This window comes from Lepidochelys kempii, chromosome 1 (assembly GCF_965140265.1).
Source record: "Lepidochelys kempii isolate rLepKem1 chromosome 1, rLepKem1.hap2, whole genome shotgun sequence".
Classification (NCBI taxonomy): domain Eukaryota; kingdom Metazoa; phylum Chordata; order Testudines; family Cheloniidae; genus Lepidochelys; species Lepidochelys kempii.
The window spans coordinates 265,192,508-265,213,526 of record NC_133256.1 but is presented as its reverse complement, the minus strand read 5'-3'; the positions used below and the strand labels follow the sequence as shown (position 1 = coordinate 265,213,526).

Below are 21,019 nucleotides of genomic sequence, written 5' to 3'. Positions count from 1 at the left end.
GATTACTTGACAAATGTCAGGATTTAAGTGGATTTTTTGGGGAAGTTATACAAACTACAAAGGAGGAGTCTTGGGGTATACTATTATATCACTTCAGATGTAGTATTAAGTCCCCAAACTACTCTAGGAGGAAGGAACTGCAGTGCCTTTATACTAAGAGGGGAAGGAATTTCTGACCTGCAGGTAATTTCAAGATTTCAAAATATTGTTTAATCCCAAACTAGGAAGAAAAACTGAAATCTTGGAATTTTCATTAAACGTTTCATCTTTGTCATATTGACTATTATATTCTAATTTATAATACAACAAAAGTTCAAACAAATGTTTCAGTTTCATTGAATCAATATTTTTCAATGGAAAACTGTTCCATTTGAATATTTTCAAACAGCTCCAATATTAACAAATGTTACATATTCTGATGCTATTTTAAAACATTTCCTTATTCTGGGGGTTGGGGGGAGGGGCATCAACAGCAGCTGCCCTTTTATACAGTAGATTTCATGCTCTAAAAAATAAAACAAAAAAAAACCCCAAACAACTTGTTACTGAAAGCTTGATGCAGTTGAAAGACAGCCACCTATTTTAGCTTATCTAAAATGTTATATGTAAATACGCTCTCCAAGAAAGCTTAAGATATTAAGCTCAAGATGTACTCTTGCCTAAAATATCAGACACATACAGCCAAATTTTCATGTGTTACAAAATTGAGAGGAGAATTTGTCCCATGTGTATGCAGTAGCAGCTGTACAGTGGTCTAATGGTCTTACGTGACCATGAAGAAATTCATCTCCCTGACACCCACAGTTGCCTTGTGAAAAGCCTGTGAATTTCCCAAGAAGAATGAAATAATCTGCCAAAACCATGGGTAAACAAACCTCTGAAATTGCCTTTGTAAATTGAACATTTTGTACATAAAGCTTAACTAGATGGGTAATACAATATGATGCTTACCCTTTTAAATTCTGTAGTTAAAAGATTGCAGACAAAATTTTCAGAAGTACCTATGTGACTTAGGAGACATTCCCATTTTCAAAAGTGACTTAGGCACTTCAGAATCTAAGTCTCATTGGATCTCGAAATCACTTAGGCACTTTTGCTCTGTGTCTTTTTAAAGAGTGTTCAGGAAATTAGAATTTTGCTACTTCTACAGGATGTCCATTGTTCATAACATTTATTTTTCTGTACATTATTCCATTTTTAAAATGTTACTGTTTTCTAGAGGAAAGCACAGGGAAAAGATTTATTATTTTGTATAAATAGAAGTGTGTAGTAGATACTTTTGTGCCAGTAGATTACGTCTATAATCTAGATCAGTGGTTCTCAACCAGGGGTAACCATACTTCTGGGGCTATGCAGAGGTCTTCCAGGGGTACATCAACTCATCTAGATATTTGCCTAGTTTTACAATTGGCTACATAAAAAGCACTAGCAAATTTTCATACAATTTCAAATTTCATACAATCTGTTGTTTATAGTGCTGTATATATTACACACTGAAATGTAAGTACAATATTTCTATTCCAGTTGATTTTATAATTATATCGTAAAAATGAGAAAGTAAGCAAATTTTCAGTATTAGTGTGCAGTGATACTTTGTATTTTTATGTCCACTTTTGTAAGCAAGTAGTTTTTAAATGAGGTGAATCTTGGGGATACAAGACAAATCAGATTCCTTTAAGGAGTAGAGTAGTCACTGATCTAGATGATACTGTATTGCACTCCTATAGATTTAGAAACATGATAATAGAAACAGCTGCAAAGGGTCTGGCAGAGAAAGATTGTAAGAATACTCTATTGTAGAGGTTCTCAAACTGTGGTCTGCGGACCACTGCTCCATTCAGGTGGTCTGCAGATAGTTCCTTCTAAGGTGTACGCCTGGGCAGCTGCACACAAAAGAATGAAGGGCCACCCACCTAATTAGTGGAGCCGCGCAGGCATGGCTTCACTAATTAGGTGCCTGGACCCTGGAGAAGACGCACATGTAAGGTGAGGTGGTGGCCTTAGGAGAAATGGGGGTAGATGGGAGGGGACAGTGGGATGAGAAGAGGGGGTTGGGGGAAATTTGGGATGTGCAGGGCTGTGGTAGCCAGAGAAAGAGGTGACTTTCCAGGGCTGAGGCTGTTGGGGAGAGATGGCCATCCTTCCCAGCACCTGCTCAGGGGCTGCCTCGGCCGGGGAGAGAGGGAGAGACCCCCCCGTCCTTTATAGCCCCAGCTCGGGGGCTGCCGCAGCGGGGGAGAGAGGGCACATCCATCTCATTAGAAAGGTAAGACTACTGATATTAAAATATGAGTTGTGTGCTTTTATTTGTAGAACAAAAAATGTTCATTATAATAACATTTTTTATATAGCGCTTTTATCCAAAGCGCTTTACAATAGTTAGCTAATGGTACAAACAACATTTGGAAAGATCATTAAGTGGTCCACCAAGACCCTCAGCAATTTTCAAGTGATCTATGAAAAAAAATTTGAGAACCACTGCTCTATAACTTACAGATTTTAAGATAGAAAGATAAATACCTGTGCAAGAATGGGGAATCCAAGGTTCCTACATCCATTGCAGGGTGTCAGTGCCTCCCATAAACCTGCAGGACCACAACTGTTTTCCCGGACATCTTCCTCTTCCTCCTCCCCTGGTGAGAGGTTTGCTGATGAAGGCCTCTGTGGAAAATTAAGTTTACTGGAACATTATGCAGAAACATTTTGCTTTATTTTACCATAGTTAAAAATGCTAAGATTGATTGAGAAACTTCACATTTCCAGAAACTGATAAATATACTGCATTTTCAACTTAATACAGTGCATCTATTCAATCAATAATCAGTAAAGCATATTATATTACCTAAAGAAAAAAAGATGCGATGAGCTACAGTAAGCTGTATTTTAAATAGTCTCTGTCTCTGAAATCCTCTTATTACTCACCTTCAGTCTACAAATAATATTCAGATTATGTATAATGTACAACACCAGAAACCCTGCAACTTTTCAATTGAAAAAAAGAGCATTTTAATTTAAATTTTAATTTTTACATTATTTTTCCACTACAGCTTGCAGAGAATGAAAACTAACATTAAATTTTTACTGCTCTTAGAAATTGTACAGTAGGTAGAATATTGCAGAAACACCAGAAGATAATGGGATCTTCTTTCCACAGCCAAATATTATATTAATTAAAAATATATATATAACTACAATCATTTTAGCTTGAATTGGCCAGTGGCTTTTGCAGAGAAGTAGTAGAAATTTAATCACAATTTAGGATTTCATTTTTAGTTTGATGTTTACCAATGATGAAAAAAGGTAACTTGTTATGTATGGTGAATACTTATTGCTTTTTCATTTAAAAAAAAAAACAAAAAAAAACCTGCTATGTTTGTTTGCCCTAAACAGCAAGGGCAAGGGGTTTCAGGGAAAGTGATTCTATTGTTACCGTTTTGTTTCCTGCTTCAAGTCTTTGTTGCACAGACTCAAAATTATGTCTACTGTGGAGCCACTGAGGATATTTGAAACACATTTTATGTTTTCATTTTAAACACTGTCATTATTCTATAACGGTTGTTGGGAGAAAAGGTGGGCATTTTTCTATTTACACAGATCATCCCCCTTTTCTTGACTGTGATCCTACCTCCTGCCCCCATCCTTAGTAAGGAGTTGTAGGGTGGGATTTTCAAAATTATACTGTGTTAGCCTATCTTTGATCCCACTGAAGTGAATCACAGTTTTATCATTTATTTCAGTAGATGATATAGGTAAATGCTGAACACTTCTGAAAAACCCTACCCTTAGAACAAAGTTACACTAAATAAAGTTACACATCTTGTAAGGGCTTATCTATACTACTGCTAAAGTTGATGTAACTTGAAACCCTCTCCCCTTCCCTCCCCCAACATAAGGTACATTGATTTAAAGCAGTGTCTACACTGCACTATGTCGGTGGGAAACACTCTCCTGCCGACATAGCTTCGGCCTCCTGTTGAGGTGGAGTAATTACATCGACAGGAGACCGCGTCAATGCAACTGCACCAACGTAGCGCAGTAGTGAAGACAATCCCTAAATTACACTTCCATCTTAATTCCATGCCTCATGTGGTTACTTTGCTCACGTCTAACTCACGTATATAGAATAACCGGCCCATGAACCAGTTCCAGCCTGCATGATATGTTTCGCCTTCCTCTGTAGCATGGGGCACGGGTCACTTGCTGGAGGATTCTCTGCTCCTTGAAGTCTTTAAACCACCATTTGAGGACTTCAATAGCTCAGACATAGGTGAGATGTTTTTCACAGGAGTGGGTGGGTGAGATTCTGTGGCCTGCGTTGTGCAGGAGGTCGGACTAGATGATCATAATGGTCCCTTCTGACCTTAGTATCTATGAATCTATATGGCCCCACTAACATTCAGATTCTAAACTTTCATTTAACAGAAAAAAGTTTGGAGCGTTCACGTTTGCAAATATACTGTCCAAATGCGAGTAAGTAGTCCTAAATTCAGACTCCAGCCCATTGACCCAAGATTAAATTCAGAATTTATTGCTCTCCACCAGTTTTTACTCCCTTGGTTTAAACTCACTGTATCACCCATTACAATACTGGAGCATCAAACCCTAGGTGGGTTTTTGTTGTTGTTTTGTTTTTGTTTTTTGAGTGGTTGGTTTTTCTTGGGGGAAAAGAGAAAGGGGGCTTTTTAAGAGTGCATGTTTGTTTACTTTGCATTTTAAGATTCATTTTCTAAATCTGTTATTTTTTGAGGTTATTCTGACAGTCAAGTAGTGCTACAGCATGTGTTACTATAGCAACAGCATTTTTGCATGGATTATTAAGAGAATTGGGGGAACTCTGCAGGGTTTGGGTCATGAAGGAGTTCTATTGTTATATAGTTGTGTAGGATCAGAAGCAGCCCCCGGGGCCTTGCTATCTAAAATTATGTTATGCTACCATCTGTCATTTTTATCCTATATGTTTACATTGGAAATATATAAGCTTTAAGCATTGTGACAAAAAACAAAGCACTCCCTTAACAAAAAAACAAAACAAAAACCTAGCTTGCCCTCTATTCCCCAAAGGTGACAATCTACTTCTAGTCACAAAAATTTAGATTTCTATAATAAACAATGCCTTCTGCATGCTTTGGCACGCTTACTTTTGTTTTTATAACTGTGGCAATTTGCTTATGCCACTCCAAAAATATAGAAACATTCCCAAGAAACTCCCTGAAAAAGCACAAGAACAAATCCGCACAGACACACCCCTGAAACCCTGACCTGGGGTATTCTATGTGCTACCCAAGATCCATAAACCTGGAAATCCTGGACGCCCGATCATCTCAGGCAATGGCACCCTGACAGCAGAATTCTCTGGCTATGTAGACTCCCTCCTCAGGCCCTATGCTACCAGCTCTCCCAGCTATCTTCGAGACACCACTGACTTCCTGAGGAAACTACAGTCCATCGGTGATCTTCCTGAAAACACCATCCTGGCCTCTATGGATGTAGAAGCCCTCCACACCAACATTCCACACAAAGATGGACTACAAGCCGTCAGGAACAGTATCCCCGATAATGTCACGGCAAACCTGATGGCTGAACTTTGTGACTTTTTCCTCACCCATAACTATTTCACATTTGGGGACAATGTATACCTTCAAATCAGCAGCACTGCTATGGGTACCCGCATGGCCCCACACTATACCAACATTTTTATGGCTGACTTAGAACAACGCTTCCTCAGCTCTCGTCCCCTAATGCCCCTACTCTACTTGCGCTACATTGATGACATCTTCATCATCTGGACCCATGGAAAAGAAACCCTTGAGGAATTCCACCATGAGGTCAACAATTTCCATCCCACCATCAACCGCAGCCTGCATCAGTCCACACTAGAGATCCACTTCCTGAACACTGCAGTGCGAATAAGTGAGGGTCACATAAACACCGCCCTATACCGGAAACCTACTGACCACTATTCCTACCTACCTGCCTCCAGCTTTCATCCAGACCACACCACACGATCCACTGTCTACAGCCAAGCTCTATGATACAACCGCATTTGCCCCAACCCCTCAGAGAGAGACAAACACCTACAAGATCTCTATCAAGCGTTCTTACAACTACAATACCCACCTGCCAAAGTGAAGAAACAGATTGACAGAGCCAGAAGAGTACCCAGAAGTTACTACTACAGGACAGGCCCAACAAAGATAATAATAGAACACCACTAGCCATCACCTTCAGCCCCCAACTAAAACCTCTCCAACGCATCATCAAGGATCTACAACCTATCCTCTCACAGATCTTGGGAGACAGGCCAATCTTTACTTACAGACAGCCCCCCAACCTGATGCAAATACTCACCAGTAACCACACACCACACAACAGAACCACTAACCCCAGGAACCTATCCTTGCAACAAAGCCCGTTGCCAATTGTGTCCACATATCTATTCAGGGGACACCATCATAGGGCCTAATCACATCAGCCACACTATCAGAGGCTCGTTCACCTGCACATCTACCAATGTGATATATGCCATCATGTGCCAGCAATGCCCCTCTGCCATGTACATTGGTTAAACTGGACAGTCTCTACGTAAAAGAATAAATGGACACAAATCAGACATCAAGAATTATAAAATTCAAAAACCAGCTGGAGAACACTTCAATCTCTCTGGTCACTCGATTACAGACCTATAAGTGGCAATACTTCAACAAAAAGACTTCAAAAACAGACTCCAACGAATGACTGCTGCTTTGGAATTAATTTGCAAACTGGATACAATTAACTTAGGCATGAATAGAGACTGGGAGTGGATGGGTCATTCCACAAAGTAAAACTATTTCCCCACGTTTATCCCTCCCCCCACCCCCCACTGTTCCTCAGACATTCTTGTCAACTGCTGGAAATGGCCCACCTGGATTATCACTACAAAAGGTTCCCCGCTCTCCTGCTGGTAATAGTTCACCTTAAGTGATCACTCTGGTTACAGTGTGTATGGTAACACCCATTGTTTCATGTTCTCTATGTATATAAATCTCCCCACTGTATTTTCCACTGAATGCATCCGATGAAGTGAGCTGTAGCACACAAAAGCTTATGCTCAAATAAAATTGTTAGTCTCTAAGGTGCCACAAGTACTCCTTTTCTTATTCCCTGGAAGAGTATAATAAAAAGTTCCCTTCACTGCTGGCATAATAAAACAACACTCTCCAATTCTAGTCTTCTAGTTCCAGCCTGTCCACTGACCTCAGACCAGTCAAGATTAACTTTCATAACCACTCAGCTTTAAGTGCTTTAATCATAGTATCTCATCTTCAAATTCTCATATCTGAGTCCTACTTTCTCCAACTTCATTTCTTGATTCAGATAAGGTGACTAATACTGTGCTCCAAATGCAGTGTAACAAATAATTTTACTTGGTGTCTCCCAATTGCACTCTGCCACTTGGCTCCAGAACTAAAATTTGACTCATACCTGCAGGTTTGCTTGAAGGTTTGAGTTCAGGAAATTTGAACCTATAAGAAGTTGAACTTTGTGCAACTCTCTCCCCATCCTTATCTGCAATCACTCCATCCTTCTAAATAAGAAGTGGGCAACAAACTAAGCAAACTCATTAATGACTTGACTTCTGAGGCTTAGATGGGAAATAAAGGCATAAACAGTGCAGTTGATGATCCCAAAGCTATACTGCTTAGCTACAAAGGAAGAGTGAAGAACAAGATTGAGGGTGTGGAGTAGAGAACATGGGAGAGTGAATTTGCAATCAAGCAGGTCCACTTATATTGTTAAGAGGACTGTACATCTTTCACTAATCTGTAAAATGGGTGTCAGTCCAAGCCCTCCAATGTGCCCAGTTATCTGCACTACTAAAACAACTGTAGTTTACTACATGCAAAGGGGATAAGTTATTTTAAGCATTCCCAGCCCAAAGACCAATATTAAAGATGCCCCCTATAGTAAGTGGCAAAGAACTGTAACAGCACCTGACAACTAGAAACAATGCAACAAACTAGTCTAACTTCATAGGCAAGTGAAAGCAATTCACAGAATATAAACTAATCTAAATAAAAAATATAAAGTATATATAAAATGAGAGGCTCCTTTAACATAACAGCAAGGAATATGCATAATAAAATGGATAAATGGGAATTATGGGAAAGAGAGAATATGATCATTTAGCCATTACAGAAATACAGTGGGGCAAACAGATGACATGCTAATGAACAGCAGATGAATATAAACTTTCCCCATATAATACAGGAAGGAAAGGGGTGATTTACTTTATGTAAAACAAATATGAAATTGAGGTAAGTCAGGCTCACGGTAGTGTGAATTAAATGCTATGGATAAAAAAAATCAGAGGAAATGGAAAATATTTTCTAGGCAGATTATTTCTAGACTGCCCCCATCAAAGAGTAAATAAGGACAAATAGAGTCTAATGGACATTAGCCAGATGGCTAGAATAAAATGAATTAGTACACTTGGGTGACTCCAACTATCCAGACAGTTGTTGGCGGGGGGGAGGAGAGAATCTTTAGTGAAGCAGAAGACCTCCAAAAATGTTTTGAATTACAAAAGGATAGGTTTGAATTACAAAAGATTAAAATAGAAACAAGGAGACTCTCTTATACATAGCAGTCACCACCAGAAAAGAATTAGTAACAGGTAAAGCCATTAGGTAAGGGATCCTAAATTAATTGAGTTTAACATATTAACAACAGGTTACACCCTAATGGTCTTCTGGAATTTCAGCATTTCTAATAGTCCTAACCTAAAAGGTTTATCAGGAGCAGAAGAGCATATGTAAAAAAAAAAAGGGGGGGGGGAAACCTTGAGAAATTGTACAAGATGCCCAAAATGGAATAGCCAGAAAGAAAACCACAAGAAATTAATGGGTACAAAGATCTAATAAAAGCCTTAAAGAAGCCAGCTGCTTTGATTATCAACACATGAAATAAGTATTAGATATTCATAACAGTAAAAGATTTAGAGTGAAGTCCTGGCCCTACTGAAATCAATGGCAAAACTACTATTGAATTTAACTGGGCCAGAATTTGACTCAGATGTTGAGCACCCAGAATTACTCCTCCAGAAGGTAGGCATGGAATGTCCATCTACCGTGAAGCTCATCTGCACCCTCTCCAACATACTAGAGAAGCCATAACTTTGCTAAACATGTGTTTTTAGTTGTAAGCATGGTTTTCTGTCTCCATGAGAGTTTTTTAAATTATTATTAATAATAAATATTGGCCATTCCCAGCACCCAAGAGCACAGACCAGCACCCAAAGGTCAGTGGGAAGAGGAAGGAAGGAGAAAATCCTCTTTACTTATCCAAACTTCTGCATCCCTGGACTCAACAAAAACAGTCTCTTTATTTCCCTCAATTATAGTTTACAGTCACTCTAAATAAAAATAAAAACACTTCCTCAATTCATAATCCAGGTCATCCATCCTCTCAGGGCAGCCTCCACAGTCTCTCCTTCTCACCTTGTATATTAACAGTCCAAAGTTTGGACCTTCTCTCATATTAGTCAAAGCCATTGACTATATACTTCACTACCTAGACAGACCTTCTCCAAAGATAAAATATCTATTACCCATAAGTCTGCTTTACTCCCTTTTATTTGCTGTCTTTCCCTCAGTTATTAAGTACAGCTGGTGGTCCCACCCTCTTAGATTGATGATTGTGGCAGGTGTTGGTGGGCAGACCTGATTTAATCACCTAGTTCCAAGGCACTCCATTAACTCCTTATCTTAGACCAGCATTCACTCTATCAGATTCAGTTAAAATACCTATAATAAAGATTGATTCTCTGTTGCTTCCCTCAAAATAGTCAGCATGAAATTCTGATCTTTGACCACGCTGTAGCTAAAAAATTATCTGTTACTGTGTACCCAGTAGAGCTATGGCAATCCATGCCGCACAGCTGAGATCTAAAACCAAACAGTAAACTGCCTCTCTTCTTATCTTATCTCCATTTTAGCCTAATTACCTTCAGTCTGTAGAAGCATGGCTAATATGTTGACTTTAAATCAGTATCCATTAGAATAATTCAGTGTCAGCAAAAATGTCTGATTTGGTACTAGAGCTTTTTTAGCATTTTTCATCACCTAATTCTGATGCCTACTTATTAACTTATATTTACAACAGATGCCACATTAGGAACAATGATTGAATACTCAGTTGTAACTACGGTTTCAGAGCTGGAGGTTTGAGCTGTAAGAGTGATCCAGCTGTAAGACATTTGTCCTCTAACTCTGTTCTCCCCCTCACCCAAGTTGCCGGTATTTCTATATTCTTTTATTTAACCCCTTGGAAACATTGATACAAAAATTCCTGCCTCTTGAAGACTGTGTTATTCCTATTCTATGGCTGTGTTCAAGCAGAAAAATACATTAAAGGCCAAACAACATCACCAGCTATGTGTTTTCAATTGATAGTTAAGTCAATGGGAGTTGTATGCATCTGACAAAATAATCTGGAAGTTACAAAACTGTGCAAAATATTTCATATGAATATTACCTGCATTGAGGTCAGACCCAGGGCCTTGATCTCCTTGAAGATTGCTTGGAGGACTCCACTATCCAAAATGGGGGCCTTTCCATCAGCAACCACTGGGACTTCCACCTCCTCTCCAATGAGGGAGACAGATGACAGAGAAGTGGGTGGCTTCCTCCAAGACCTCATCCATAAGAAACTCCATGGGGGGAAGGGCAACATCACCCCCTTTCCTGCCAAAGACTCCTCAACCAGCTCCACCCAAGCCCTAGGGGTGAAATACAGCTAGCAAGTGTAAGCACAGTGTAAGTGCCCACACATGTAGCAGAAAATGAGTGTTTGTAGGGGGCTCTGTTGAAGTACATGACTAGTTCCAATGAAGTTAATCGGACTTCTCATGTGCCTGAAGTTAAGCATGAGCTTAAGTATCTCACTGTATCTAGGCCTGAATGTTCACTCTGAATGAATCATGCCAAAATTTGACTCAATGTGTGGAACCAGTGTAATATTTACTATAAAAAAGAGACCAGCAATAAAGGGTATCAGGGCCTAAAGAAAAATGAAATCAAGGGCTAATATTTTTAGAAATATCAATTAAGTGTGAAGAAAAAACTGAAGCTCGTTTAGTTTTAGTACATATAAGAAAAAGTAATTTAGGGTCAACATAACTATAATATTTTATAATGCAGTTACCCAGCAAAAAAATCAAAACATTTCATGTAAAACACCTAAAAATGTAGCTATATATCCACCATCACTATAATATCTGAGTGTTATCCTCATAAAAACATTTGTAAATCTCAACACAGTTTAAAAGCAAATTAGCTGGAAAATGTATATTTTTCCTTTGCTTTAAGTTGTGAAAGAAAGGATGGATAGGTGGGTGGCAGAATGATGGAGCTTATAGAAAATGCATTATTGTTCAAGAAATACGGCAGCAGGGAACAGAAATTAAAGAAGCAGGGAAAAATTATGTGATAAGTGAGTGGGCAGCAGTCACCATTTTATTATCCTCCTAACAGCTCACACATTTTTTGGATTAAAATACTTATTCTCAACAGAAGTGTGTTACTGAGAGTGCAGTTGTTTTTGATTAAGAATTCCTTGTTCTAATAAAGGTCTCGGAGAAATCATGTCTGAATGGGCAAAGCCATTCGAAGAGTCACAGGTTAGTCATCTGAAGCTGAAGGATGGATAAGAATGGATAGTCAAAAAGACTTTGAAGAACACCTGTGCTGTATTAACTCTGATCCCATTAGTGACGAGCTGGTTGAGGTTTGTTGTGTTGTATCGTACATGATAAATATGACTATATTAAATTGGTGCATGGGAACAACTGGGAATCAGTTGTGTGAGAGCTCACACCATTTGCCCAGCACAGTAAGGTAGCTGAAAGTGTAACTAGCAAAGGATGATGCCCAGGGCCAAATTCTTAACCCAGCATTTTGTCTCAGTAGCCAGGCTGCTCTCCAAAATAATTACACCAACTTCAGTGGAGATAATCTGGATTTTCACAGCTGTAACAAAGAGCAGAGTTTAGTCTTCTATGGCATATATATGCATTATTGAAAGGCTCTGAAAATGTAGGATCTTCTTTGAAAAGAGATCCAAGAGCCATAGTAATTAACTTAATAAAAATATCTGCCCTGTAGGATACAGCAATAAAAACAAATAGGGTTGCATACATAAACTATTATTAATCATTTCTAAAGCATCCCAACGGTACATGGTGCTTTACAACCATAAAGACAAACAAGTTCTTTGCTCTGAAGTACTTATATTGTGATGAATTTACGTAGAACTCTTCTCTATGGGGGAATATCATGTGCACTAGAAACCAAGACTCCTAGATGAATCGTAATTAGGTGGTATCTTCTAAAAAATCTCATTTTAAGAGTACTAGTCTTATGTTTTGAGAGGGGATAGACCTTTCCATATGAGGAAAGCATTTTAAATATGACATTTCCATTGTTTGGGAGGGAAGGACATAATTTTTATTTTGAGTAGAAATGATAATCAGCATATGCCTGTGGAAGCATATGCCTGTTATTGGTAAACGGGAACTGGGATCAAGAATAAAAGATCAACCTAATACATTATTCTTGAGCAGTCCTTTTGCCGTAGGGGGAATAAAATTTTGGTACATAAAATTTGTCCCAAGTAATAAAAAGGAGTTACAGTTGGTAATATCATTGCAAACACTGTCCTTCTCTCTGACAATTTTTTGGGTATAGAAATCCATTCTGAATGCTATCAAAAACACAGCAGAACTGTATTGTTTAATCAATTTCACGTTTCTCATGATAATGCCATGTACTAATGGAAATTTGAATGTATACTGTTTCTCAGTAAACAGTGAGATCAATTAGAGTGTCAAATCGTCCTCCAACAGAGAAGGAGGAAACCCCATTGCTTGAGAAATTTAAAACTCAGCTGACCAAAGCACCAGAAAATGTACTATAGGGCACAATCTTGCACTGGCAAAGGAAGATAACAGGTGATCTCAGATCTTTTCTAAAATAGGAAAGATGACAGAAGGAGATGAGAAAGGAAGGTTCTCTTGACCTCGAGTTGTCAGAAGGTACTCTATTAGCTCAGGAGATCAGCAAATCTATATACTTGTGTTAGCTTACACATAATGCCACAGAACCATTCAAAACAGTTGGGGCATAGGTTTGTGCTTTTGTTATGGGTCCAAGTAAATTAAAAACAGAGGCTATGAAGAGAATTCTGTTTATCAAATGCCCTTCAGTTCTTGTCCTTCGAAAGAATTTCATTAAAATCTTGAAGAAATACGGAAAGAGGGAGGGCGAGTGTGGACCTGCTGAAGCAACGCTTGTGGAGAACTCTATTTACTATAAATTAACCTTTTGTCTTCCTTCATTAAGAATAGCAGTGTCAATCCCCTAGAAAGAGGTTTGAGGAACATTAGGAGAAAAAGAGACTGAAGGACTGTTCTCCTGAATTGGGTATCTTATCAGACTCCAACATAAAAAGAATTGTGTTAAATCAAGCTCCAAGCAGCCACTTTGCAAATTTCCATTATAGATTGTGCTAATTCACCTTCTCTGTATGTGTGTATTAGCACAATCTATATATATATATATATCTGTATTTTTTCTCTGCTCTTTCTCTCACATAAGCATAGCTAAACAAATCCATTATTATAAAGACTGCACATTTCTATTTTGACTCTGGAGCTTAAAAATTTGTGCAGCAATATCAAGCCTGCACAGAAATTTGCATTGGTGTAAGCTATATATTAGAGTTTAAGGAAAGTGGCATCTAAGCTGAAGCAATATGCATACAGAGGGGACGGAAGAAGGTGTAAGAAAGTGTTGTGTGTGTGTGCATGTGTGTTTACATCCCTGTATTAGGTCTCTTGCTACATCCCTTTCTTCTGTCTCCCTGGAACACAAGTAGGCATCCTTAGCTTCCCTTGGATTCATTTAAACTCCTTTAGCATCCACTTACTAACATGTAAGTTACCTTACCTAACACCCCTAAATTTGTCCCTTAGATTTTAGCTTGCTTCTTATACACCTATGCTATTCATTTTTACTACATCAATAGAGTTTCTCATTAAAAGAAATAAAGATTTTTTTATTTCTAAGCAATTTGTCCAGCAAATTCTGTTTAAAAACCTATCACCTTAACACAGTAAAGAAAAAAATAATAAGCTGAAAAATTCTTATATAAGATGGCTCCTTTTGTTCTTTAAAATACTGAGCCAGACTGCCATCTATTGGAAAATAAAGGTTTTTTAAATTATACTGTTTCTAAGGGAAAGTGAAATACATCAGAAACTAGGAAATCTCATTGTCAAAGGCTGTCATTGACACCACTCTATTCAATCATGCTTAAGATAGCCTTGATTTTCTCCTAAAAGGAATGTTTGTACATGCAAAACCTGTTTACTTAGGCTACACATAGTGTGAAAGATTTGCCCTATGTCTTTTTCTACTCAAATTTCCATTATATATTTTCAAACAAGCATCAATCCAGGGTTCCTTTCATTCCTTGTTGTTTAGTCAATCTCAATTATTCTTTGAGCAATTTCTTCTGATGCAAACACTGTGTTATCTGACAGCTGTGACATGGACTTGGGTGCCTTCGTAGGGCAGTAAGGGAGTATAAAGCTCTTCTAATTCAGCTGCACAGCCATCCAGGGCTTACCTAGACGAAGAGTCTATGTAGGGTTGTGGAGGGAGAGTGTACTCAACAGGGCTGAAATGCCCCAGTGTGAACTAATGGGCAGAAAGCAGTGTAGGGTAAGAACAGCCATGACTTCACCCATCACAGCACATAGAGAAGGAAGTATGCTGTTTTTGGCAACAGGCCAACTCAACATATTCCCCCTCCCTTGAGCAACACAGGAGCTCAGGGGCAACAGTGCCTCAGAATTACAATTTTTTTTTGCAATTCCTCCTGGAACGGCTCATTTGAACAACATCCCACAGTCAGGGTTTCAGATAAAGGCCGTTAACTAGGTGAAGAGTGCTAGCAAGGAATTGATGACCAACAACTTGTACTATGGATATTTTTGTGGTAGATGAATTTAGATTAACAAATCAATTATTTTAATACTTACTTTAACTAATATTAAATCCAAAAAACTGCATTAAAAGAAAGTTGAGGGTGCAAAGTCAAGCACTCTAAGTTGGAAATTGCTAGAATTAAGGTGCAACTTTAATTTAGCCTTCTTGTGTGTATGCATTGTGATACAGTCTTTAATTAAGAACAAAATTAATCAAGAAACCAAAGGACATGAAGAGAAGAAATTCCTTAATTGCCTTTACACCAATTCTAGGAGCCTGGGTACCAAACAAGAGGAATTGGAATTGTTCATTTATGAATATAAATTCTATCTAGTTGGTATTACTGAAACCTGGTGGGATGATCTGCACAACTGGACTGTTAAAATCAATGATTATAACCTAATTAGGAAGTATTGAGTTGGCAAAAGGGAAGGACAAGTGGCATTACTTGTTTCCAAGTCACTTTTGCTCTGAAGAAAATTATCTTGAATGCTTATGGAGCAATGTCTTAATAAATAAAGCAGAAGATTACTAGTTGGTGTATACTACAGAACACCAGTTCTCACTTGGGAAGAGGGTGACTGCTTCCTTGCACATCTATCTGCAACGTATAGGGAAAAAACCTGTGTGATCATGGGGGAATTAAATTTGAGTGACATATGCTGGAGGTCTCATGCTGCCAGTAGTAAAATATCATTGGAAATTCTAAACATAATAGATGACAACTTTCTAACTCAAACAGTATTGAAACGAACACAAAGGAATTCTATATTAGACTTTGTTCTAACAGATAAAGAGGAAATGATCACAGAAAATTAATGGTAATTAAGGTACAAGTGATCATGACTTGATCATATTTGAATAATGTATATTATAATATATTATATTAATATATTATATTAATATATTATATATTATATTAATAATTATATTATAATATATTATAATAATGTATAGTGCTTTAAGAGGGCCAATTTCACAAAGCTGAAAACAATTATGAGCCAAATAAGGTGTGAGGAAGAATTTACTCAGAAAAAATGTGAATAATAATTGGGGACTTATCCTATATAACTAACTTGATATCTTTTTTTGATAATAGTACAAATTTAGTTGATAAAGATAACAGTGGTGATGTAATATACATAGACTTCTCTAAGGCATTCCACTTTGTACAGCATGACATTTTGTTAAAAAAGCTAGAACGATATAAAATTAACATTGCACACATTACATGGATTAAAAACTGACTAACTGACAGATCTCAAAATGTAGTTGTAAACAGGGAATCGTCATTGAGGGTGGTTGTTTCCAGTGGCATCCCACAGGGATCAGTTCTTGGTCCTATGCTATTTAATGTTTTTATCAATGACCTGGAAGAAAACATAAAATCAACTGATAAAGTTTGTAACTGACACAAAAATTGGGTGGGTGGTAAATAATAAAGAGAGCAGGTCACTGATTCAAAGCAATCTGGATCACTTGGTAAACTGGGAGCAAGCAAACAATATGCATTTTGAAATGGTTAAATGTATGCATCTAGGAACAAAGAATGTAGGCCATACTTACAGGATGGGGGATTCTATCCTCGGAAGAGGTGACTCTGAAAAAGAGTCATGGTGGACAATCAGCTGAACATGAGCTTCCACTGTGATGCTGTGGCCACAAGGGCTAATCCGATCATCAAGTAGAAATAAAGAGGTTATTTTACCTCTGTATTTGGGACTGGTGTGACTGCTGCTGGAATACTGGTGCCCACAATTCAGGAAGGATGCTGATAAATTGGAGAGGGTTCAGAGAAGAGCCACAAGGATGATTAAAGGATTAGAAAACGTGCCTTATACTCACAGACTCAAAAAGCTCAATCTATTTAGCATAACAAAGGGCAAGGAGTGACTTGATTACAGTCTGTAAGTACCTACATGGGCAACAAATATTAAATAATGGGCACTTCAATCTAGCAGCGAAAGGTATAACATGATCCAATGCCTGGAAGCTGAAGCTAGAAAAATTCAGACAAGAAATAAGGCATACGTTTTTAATGGTTAGAGTCTCCATTACTGACAATTTTTAAATAAAGATTGGATGATTTTCTAGAAGATCTGCTCTAGAAATTATTTGGGGGAAGTTCTCCGGCCTGTGTTATACTGGAGGTCAGACAAGATGATCACAATGGTCCCTTCTAACCTTTGAATCCATGAATCTATGAACACTGGGGACAAAGTGCTCCCAGACTGATTGGCAGCCAGGGAGAGACTGAGTGGACTAAAGACACCTTATGACGTACAATTACCTGGCAATTAGAGGTGAGTAAGCCTAATTTCAGTTCCAGGCAAATTTAAACTATAGTAAAGAATAGAATGATCAGAAACATAGATGAATATGATTTGTAGGGGTAGAATCAATATGTCTTTTGTAAGGGGAAATCATGCCTCACCAATTATTAAAATTTGTTGAGGACCTCAGCAAGCATGTGCACAAGGGCGATCCAGTTGATATAATGTACTTGGACTTTCAGAAAGTTTTTGACAACGTCCTACGCCAAAGGTTCTTAAGCAAAGTAAGCAGTCATTGGATAAGAGGGAAGGTCTTCTCATGGATCAGTAACTGGTTAAAAACCAGGAAACCAAGGGTAGAAATAAGTGGTCGATTTCCACATTGGAAAGTGGTAAATAGAAGGTCCCCAAGAACCTATACTGGGACCTGTGCCATTCAAACATATTCATAAATGATCTGGAAAAGAGGGCTAACAGTGAGATGGCAACATTTGCAGATTATGCTAAATTATTCAGGATAGTTATGTTCAAAGCTGACTGTAAAGAGTTACAAAGGGATCTCACAAAACGGAGTGACTAAGCAACGACATGGCAGATAAAATTCAGCGTTGGTAAATGCAAAGTAACTCACATTGGAAAACATAATCGCAACTATGCATACAAAATGATAGGGTCTAAATTAGCTGTTACCAGTCAAGAAAGAAATATTGGAGTCATTGTGGATAGTTTCCTGGAAGCATCTGCTCAATGTACAGCAGCAGTCAAAAAAGCTAACAGAGTGTTAGGAACCATTAGGAAAGGGATAGATAATAGGACAGAAAATATCATAGTGCCACTATATAAATCCATTGTATGCCCACACTTTGAATACTGTGTGCAGTTCTGGCCACCCCATCTTAAAGAATATATATTAGAATTGGAAAAATACAGAGAAGGGCAACAAAATTGATTATGGGTACGGAACACTTTCAGATGAGGAGAAATTACAAAGATTAGGACTGTTCATTTTAGAAAAGAGAGAACTAAGGGGTAAGATGATAATGGTCTATACAATCATTAATAGTGTGGAGAAAGTGAATAGGAAAATTTATTTACTCCTTCATATAACACAAGAACCAGGGTCACCCAATGAAATTAATAGGCAGCAGGTTTAAAACAAACATAAGGAAGTACCTCTTCACACAATGCAAGGTCAACCTGTGGAAGTCATTGCAGGGGATGTTGTGAAAGCCAAAAGTATAACTGGGCTCAAAAAAGGATTGGGTAGGTCTATGGAGGCTAGGTCTACCAATGGCTATTAGCCAAGATGGTCAGGAACATAACCTCATAATCTGAGTGTCCCGAAACCTCTGACTGCCAGGAGCTGGGAATGGACAACAGGGGATGGATCAGCTGACAACTGCCCTGTTTTATTCATTTCCTCTGAAGCATCTGGCACTTGCAACTGTTGGAAGTCAGGAAACGGGGCTAGATGGACCATTGGTCAGACCCAGTATGGCCATTCTTATGTTTTTATGAATCTGAAATGGAGCTGTCAGCTGCAGAGAGGATAGCAGCCCATTAGGGTAAAGAGACTTCTTCCCACAGGAAACTGAAGCAGGGCAGTACGATAGAACAGCCCCTACCTCCTCCAAAGCCTCCTGCCTCCAAGGTATGATATTGTTTATCAAATTACCCCATCAAAGGGATACCACTGCCTAGTAGAGTGAAAGAAAATCTGTTTCAGTATATTTTGTTTGTATTTACCTTTGTATTTACCATAGCTGTTAAAATTCTTATATTATACTATCTTTTTAAAACATACATTTTCATAGTGGGCCTGCAAACCACACAGTCCTTAGTCCTTACTCAAATAACATTCCCATTGACTTCAACAATAATTTTGCCTGAGTGAAGATTGGAAAAAGGCTGTAGGATTTCTCCCACAATTGTTAGTGATGAACTAGCGCAATTTTTTTAAAGATCAAATTTTATTACTAATTTAATACACAAATTATCTTGATTAGATGAACTTTCAGTAAATATATTTATCTAATTTACCATTGTTTTTGTCTGTTGCATGTAAAGAACAGACTTTAAAGTATATCAGTATTTCCTACTACCTTTCCCTTTAACTGTGTATAGTTCTGCAAGATTTTCCATTTTAGATTAGAGGATTATATTGATTATATTATATACCAAAGATGGTAACTGAAGGCCAGATTTGCAAAGGTTTTAAGATGCCTAAAGAGATCTATTAAGTGCCTAAACAGGATAGTAGGCACATAACTCACATTGACTTCAGTGAGGGAGTTAGATGCCTGACCTGCTTAGGCACTTTTGTGTGTGTGTGTCTATCTGCATCTTGAGGCATCTAAATACCTTTATAAATCTGGCCCTGAGACCCTATACTATAACACAGACAATAGCACATAAGATGATTCAATTGCCTATGTTTTCCTTGTATCTATATAGTGTTCTGTTCTTTTAGAACTGTATTATCTGAAGGTGCAGCTGACTTTGTTTCCTTTAAGAACACAAATGGCCCAATTCAGCCACCTTATTCCATGAGTAGTCCCACTGATTTTACTCAGCAAGTAGGGTACAATTCAACATAAATAATTGTGGAAGAATCAGGTTTAAGGAAGCAATCTTGTTACTGTACAAAAAGAAACTAATCCTGGAAATCTTTATTCACAGGAATAGTCCTATTTAAGTCAAATTCCTATCTAAAATCATTGACGTCAATGGCTACTAATGTCCATAAAGAGTTACAGTACCAGATCCTATTCCTTTAATGCTATTAATCCCTTTGCATACCCATATATTTTTAATGCTGTATGAGGATGGAGTTGAATATGCTCAGCATCTTACAGGACTGAGTACCGTACTTTGTGCATGGTCCTGTGAGCACTTAGTACTAGGTATAATAGTTGAAAACTTAAGTAGTCCCACTGACTTCAATAGAAATAGACAATAGAAAGCTCTATGCTCTGTTGTAACTATTTGCAGAATGCAGCCTTATGAGCTAGACTATAAATCCTCTACTCACATTGGCGAGCAGTTTCTCACCAATTGAAGTCATTGTGTGAGTAACTGCTCACCAGTAAGGGATTCATAATTTGGTCCCATATTTGTAAGACACACACAGTGTATACTTTTACAGATACTTAGATTTCTTATATCAGTCTTCTTTATATTACTTCCTTTCTTTAATTCTTGAATGTACAATAAGTAATGTAAAATATAATTGAAAAAGTTAATTTGATATGCCATCTTACTTACTATAAGTTTAGTTTGGATTCCATTGCTCATAAATTCTTCTTCTGATATCTTACTAAAATTGTCCAGATAGTGGTCGGATATTGTATGACACAGATCTTCAAAAGAATATTCTTTTTCTTGGCACAGTTTGATTTCATCTAAGAGCTTTGATAACTCTCCAGTCACAGCTTCACCTTTTAAAAAATAGATATAATTAGTCAGAATAATTAGAATTTAAGGGGGATTTTTGTTGCTAAAAAGTAATGCAAAACTTTTGAATCTTGGGGTAGATATAATGGTACTAAGACTATTCCTTCCATTGCATGCCTTATAGTCTACATCTTGACTCTGACGCACAACCCTGAATAAAGGATAGTGTAATGCTCCAAGAGGAGCACTGAGAGGCATTCTATATCCTCTGCTTTCTCTTGTACACTGTGTGCCACTGTGGATGGGGCATTGGCCATGACTCCA

General features: G+C 37.9%; 1 protein-coding gene across 12 annotated transcripts in view; it reads right to left on the bottom strand.

Annotated features, from left to right (window-relative positions):
• The window catches only part of ANKS1B (ankyrin repeat and sterile alpha motif domain containing 1B), a 746,995-nt gene that overhangs the window by 553,875 nt on the left and 172,101 nt on the right, over positions 1-21,019 (bottom strand). For 11 of the 12 annotated variants that reach the window (XM_073327431.1, XM_073327436.1, XM_073327427.1 and 8 more), the window contains 2 exons: positions 20,567-20,739; positions 2,521-2,661 (listed from right to left, as the gene is read on the bottom strand). In XM_073327431.1, the coding sequence (XP_073183532.1) occupies positions 2,521-2,661; positions 20,567-20,739 (314 nt within the window). Of the gene's footprint in view, positions 1-2,520; positions 2,662-10,515; positions 10,966-20,566; positions 20,740-21,019 lie in introns of those variants that run through there. The other variant, XM_073327433.1, reaches the window with a different exon arrangement.